The sequence below is a fragment of the Helianthus annuus genome, chromosome 8, assembly GCF_002127325.2.
Source record: "Helianthus annuus cultivar XRQ/B chromosome 8, HanXRQr2.0-SUNRISE, whole genome shotgun sequence".
Taxonomy (NCBI): domain Eukaryota; kingdom Viridiplantae; phylum Streptophyta; class Magnoliopsida; order Asterales; family Asteraceae; genus Helianthus; species Helianthus annuus.
Window position 1 is genome coordinate 147,614,089 of NC_035440.2, and position 5,620 is coordinate 147,619,708.

Below are 5,620 nucleotides of genomic sequence, written 5' to 3' on the forward strand. Positions count from 1 at the left end.
ATTAAATTGTTTTATGTATAAAGGGTATAATGGTAAAATTGTTCTTTTCTTTTCTTTTTCTCCTAACTCGGGAACATATAAAATGCTTGATTTCTTCTCTTATCCTTTACTTTTCATTAAACTCGAAAACACGAAAAAAACTACATTTTTTTCTTCCTTTTCTCTCTTAATTCATTTTTCTTCCCCTCCCTCTATTAAATGAGACTCGAGAACACAGATTAGCAAGTAGTAGATGACGTAGAGAAGCATGCCTTGAGGATGAGTCTCCTCCACACCCCATATATATCCAACAACTTAAAACATTTTTTATCCTCCAATGATATTAAATGAATATTCGGCCCATATCACTTTCATTAAATTAAATTAAACTATATTATAAAAATGATTTTAAAAGAACTTGCTGGACTGAGAGGTCGTTATCGTGTTCAATACAAGGGGCTCCACTATTCGTACCTTCCAAAGTTTGCACGCCAATCTTCACAATATTATTATTATTATTATTATTATTATTATTATTATATTTCATCTTCCACAAATTCACCGTCCCGGCGCCGATCACCGTCGAACAACACCCCGGCATGTAATTCTCGAACTTTTCCCTTTTAATTCTTCATTATACATGTAATTTTGTATCTATTTATGTTACAAACAATGCATGTTTGATCGATATGATTTGTTAGGGTTTTGGATCAAATTTGTTGACAGCGTTTAATAATTTGAATATTAATTTAGGTGCTGATTATGTGTTTATTGTTTGATTTTTGGATGGATGGAGCGTTGATTAGTTTAGGTCAAAAGGATTTTGTTCAAAACCCTAATATTGGTTTTGATTGTGTATGAATTTATTGATGTTAATTTGCGGTTGAATTTATATGAATTGATTTTGTTGTGTTAAGAGTTTGTTTAGGTTTTGCTATACCTTTAGGGTTTGATTTTATGTATCCTCTGGGCACTGCTGATTTTTATTTTTTAATTTGTTGTAGATTAAATATCAGACTACTGTGGAAAATGAGTGAAACTGGTAAATGACTAAATGATGATTATGCAATCCACTTGCGAATTCACAATCGCTTCAGCTGTACCGCGTCATGAGTAATATGGTAAGTTGGTTTTTTTTCAGGTAGACTTTAATCATGTGTAGAATGGGGTTCCTTTGATTAGTTAATCCTATGACTTTTAAACTGTTAGATTTGATTGATAATGTTGTAGAATTAGATTAGACATCATTGCAGAGAATCTACTGCTCGAAATAAGCAATTTTTTTAGAGAAGGTTGAGGTTGTGAAGTCCTTTTCTTATGTTATTATTTAAGCTTTGTTCAGTAAACGTGTTTGGGGTACAATCATAGCAAAAATGAGACTTTATATACACCATTGATAGCCCAGCATGAAAAATGGTATAAGTTTTACAGTCGATTTTTCTTTACATTTCACAGTAATTTGTTGATGTTCTGCTTCTTAGTCTGATAACTATACATTCATCTCTCACCACTCCACAAGATCCACGTTCCCTGCTTTATCGAAATAATACTTTCACTTAAGAGTCACTTTCAACTTTTGTGTGGTGTACTGTTGGATGAACAAGAAACACAATGTGTTAGTGGGTCTGTGGGTGAGAAGCATGATCGGTAGAAAGAGAAGTTTTAGAGCGAAAATCAAGAACGCGGATGCGTTTATTTCTTGGTGAAACTGATCTGGCTAAAACCTTAAATGGAGTTTATGAATTGCTGCAAAGCCACATTGAACAGACCTTTGCTATGCATAATAAAATTCAAGGGTTCCTTTGTCATTTTCCATTTTATAAGTTTGCATTGGTTCCCTAGAAACAAGGTTTGACACTTAACTATGGTTTAAGTTATCCAATTGAGTCAAACAATCACTATAGACTATAGACTCTTTAGTCTGCACTTCAGATGAAACAAATTTATTGAACATAATTCTTCTGTTATTGGTAGTCTGTTCCAGATTTTTATCATTTTTTTATTTATTTGACCATAAATATGGAGGGACACACACAATGTTGTCTTGGAAATACTGTGTTGGCGTCAAACAAACTATTCAAGTTTGTGCAGAATATTAGCTTATAGCTTTAAGATAACTGAAAACCTATAAATTTGTCTATTTGAAAGTTAAAAATGTTTAACATGAAATCTCCTTTTATGTATTATGTTACTTCTGCGACCGTGTTATAACTTATCCAATATATCTTTCAGAAGCAAAAAGAACAACCCAAAGTTCCTTTCCAAATGGACACGGAGGTTGATAGAATCAGCAACTTACCAGGACATATCATAGACAAAGTTTTGTCCCTTTTAACACTAAGGGATGCCGTAAGAACATGCATATTGTCAAGTAAGTGGAGATACAAATGGGTCAACCTTACAAGTCTTGTGTTCGATAATCAATCTGTTCTTGTATCATCTCAAGATCCAACGATAATAAAAAATAAAATGGTTAAAATCGTTGATCATGTCCTCTTACTGCATAATGGTCCAATACACAAATTCAAACTTTCTCACAGAGATCTTCAAGGTGTTTGTGACATTGATCGATGGATTCTTTTCCTTTCACGAGGTTCGGTCAAAGAATTTATACTTGAAATCTGGAAAGGTCAACGCTACAAGCTACCTTCTTCGTTATACTTGTGTGACAAGCTATCTCATCTTGAGTTATTCAACTGTTTGTTAAAACCTCCGTTAGCATTCAATGGTTTTAAGATCTTAACCAGCCTTGATCTTCAGCACATTACAATGGACCAAGATGTTTTTGAGGATTTGATATATAAATGCCCATTACTCGAGAGGTTGACGTTGATGAACTTTGAGGGATTTGCTCATCTCAAGATTCATGCTCCGAAACTTACTTTCTTCGACATTGGAGGCGTCTTTGAAGATGTTAATTTTGAGAATACGTTCCTTCTCTCTACTGTTTCCATTGGTCTGTATGTCAATATTGGCAATGACCATGAGTTGACTCTTGGAACTACAAGCAAGTTGATCAAGTTTTTTGCTTCTCTGCCCAGTATTCAAAGACTCGAGGTTCAAAGCTTCTTTTTGAAGGTAGAAAGAACGTCATTAAATTCTTTGCTTTGATTTTCACGCTTTGATTTTGCGTTTCTTTTCTTGCACATAGTTTTTGGCAGCTGATATGGTGCCAAGGAGGTTGCCAAGCGCATGTATGGACCTGAATTATCTGTCACTGCGTATAAATTTTAATGACATGGACGAGTGTCTAGCGGCTCTTTGCATTCTTCGGAGTTCACCCTGCCTTTTGGAACTCGAGTTATTGGTGAGTTTCTTTTACGTTCTGACCTGGCATCAGGGCTGTTCAAATAACTCGCTTGAAATCAGCTAGTAATTAAACGAGCCGAGCCAAGTTGAAAGCTTGCCATTTTCAGCCGGGCTCGTTAACTCTATTCATTTTTCTTCGTTAAGTCAGGGTTAATTTTCGTCTTTTTTGTTAACTTAAAGGGCAATTCGGTCTTTTTCACTTTATGTACAAGCATTTAGCATAATGTACAAGTATTCAAAAGACCGAATAGTGCTTTAAGTTATCAAAAAAGGCGAAAATACCCCTGACGTAAAGGAGAAAAATGGATGGAGTTAAAGAGCTGGACGAAAATGGCAAGATTTCAAACCTTTTGGATCTAAATGCGGAAAACCAAACTTTTAGACTAAAGTTGCAAAACTAGCCAAACCTCAGGGCATTTTACTCTAACGAGCTGGCTTGTCAAGCCCTTGGCTATAGCTTTATCCGAGCCGAGCTTGAGCTCACATTTCAGGTGGTTTAAGAGTTATTGCGCCAAGCCGAGCTGGCTTGTTTAACTTGGAGCCCTAGCTTGAGCTGAAGCTAGATGGGAATCCAGCATTGATTAATATTTATCTTGTGTAGGCCCGGCCAGACGAACAGCAATCATCGAAAGTGGCTGCAAAGAATTTACTAGAAGAAGACTATCAAAACTGCTTCTTTACCCAGTTACGATTTGTAAAAATTGCTGGCATTTTCGGGGTTCCAAGAGAGCTCAACTTTATCAACTTCTTGCTTGCAAATTCACCGATGCTGGAGAGGATGACTGTGAAGCCTGCTTCTCAAGATGGTGGGTATGAGCTGCTCAAAGAACTACTACGCTTCAGGCGAGCTTCTGTTCATGCTGAAATCATTTACCTTGACCCCTAACTCACCAATCATGTATGTGTCTGGAAAACATGAGTGTGATTTGTTGTTTTTGATTTCATCTGTTCTCTGTGTGTTTGATCGCTGGCAAAATCAGGTTTTTTAAAGGGTGTTTTTATTATTACTATTACTATTAGAGAAAAATGCCCGGATAGTCCCCGTGGTTTGCTTCATTTTCACCTATAGTCCCTATATTTCTAAAATTACATCTATACTCCCCAACTTTTGCACATTCGTTCTCGGATAGTCCCTAACGTGGATGAGGGTTAGTTTTCTCAGTTATGTCTATGTGAAATTACTAAACTACCCTTACTTATTATAAAAAATCTAGCAGGTTGCCCGCGTGACGTGGCGGGAGTGATACATCGATACTCGTTTTTGGTAGTTTTCTTATTTGTGTGATATTTATTTATTTATTGTAGCATCATTGTGATAAGTATACATAAAAAACGAAGTAATCGGGTAATCCATTTCATTGTGTTATACATGGTTTTGTCGGTTTGGTTATTATCCTCAATCAAAGACGAAACTAAAGTCATCGGTTAGTTTGTTTTATTAACCAATCAGTTTTCGGTTAATCACTTCGTTTTGTTTGGTTAGATTGACGGGTTTCGGTTTGATTCATTTAATTTCCGTTAATAGCCATAACCAAACTTGGGCTAAAACTTTTGATTAGAAATACATGAAATGGATGTATACGTACATGAAATGGAAGTATAAATACATAAAATGCGGGTATAAAGATGGAATACATGAACTGACGGTATAAAAGCTAGAACTATATGAAATATGAATGGTTCGGTTCAGTTAATTTTGGTTAAATGACGGTACAAAAAAACAATAACCGTTTTGGTTGATTTCGGTTTGAGAGATTAAAGTGTAATCTAGATGAGAGTATTAAATTGACGGTAACTCACATGACATTTTGTAGCTATTAAACATCTTAAGATAATGACTAAGTACGTTGGACTTTAATCACTTGTACATTTTAATCTGCACACCAATACTGACCAAGACAACTATCAAAATGTCGACAAAAATGTGTAGATTGTCACGGTGCCTTTGGATTTTTTTTTAAAAAATATTATAGTTTATAAGATTTGACAAAAATACGTAAAAGAATTATAAGTTTGTGGAAGAGGAGGGAAGTATAACTAATTATCCATAATTTTGTTAAAACAAAGGGATTAAAGTGTGATTAGATGAAGGCTAAAATATAATTAGTGTTTAAAGGACTATGTTACCCTCATTTTAAGAATGTATTTATTTATAAATAAAGAGGAAAAAGTTCTTATTTTTTTTGTATATTAAAATGTCTTTCTGTCGTGCATTATAATATAGTATAGATGACTAAAACAGCGCTCTGTCACCCCTTCCCCGTAACCCCAGCCCACCCCTTCCTCTCTTCTTCTCCGGCGAAGACTCACAAACCACTGACCTTCGACAAAC

The 5,620-nt window shown here is 35.1% G+C and overlaps 1 protein-coding gene across 1 annotated transcript; it reads left to right on the forward strand.

Annotated features, from left to right (window-relative positions):
- The first annotated feature begins 427 nt into the window (after nt 1–427).
- On the forward strand, nt 428–4,350 carry LOC110872825 (F-box/FBD/LRR-repeat protein At1g13570). Its single transcript, XM_022121702.2, has 5 exons — nt 428–580; nt 984–1,100; nt 2,212–3,057; nt 3,131–3,286; nt 3,890–4,350. The coding sequence occupies exons 2-5, from the start codon at nt 1,089–1,091 to the stop codon at nt 4,172–4,174; spliced, it is 1,299 nt and encodes a 432-aa protein (XP_021977394.1). The 5' UTR covers nt 428–580; nt 984–1,088; the 3' UTR covers nt 4,175–4,350.
- The last annotated feature ends 1,270 nt before the right edge of the window (nt 4,351–5,620 follow it).

Coding starts and splice junctions, on each gene's coding strand:
- LOC110872825 (XM_022121702.2), top strand. Junction 3,058..3,130: donor TTCAAAGCTTCTTTTTGAAG/GTAGAAAGAACG, acceptor TCTTGCACATAG/TTTTTGGCAGCTGATATGGT. Junction 3,287..3,889: donor TTTTGGAACTCGAGTTATTG/GTGAGTTTCTTT, acceptor TATCTTGTGTAG/GCCCGGCCAGACGAACAGCA.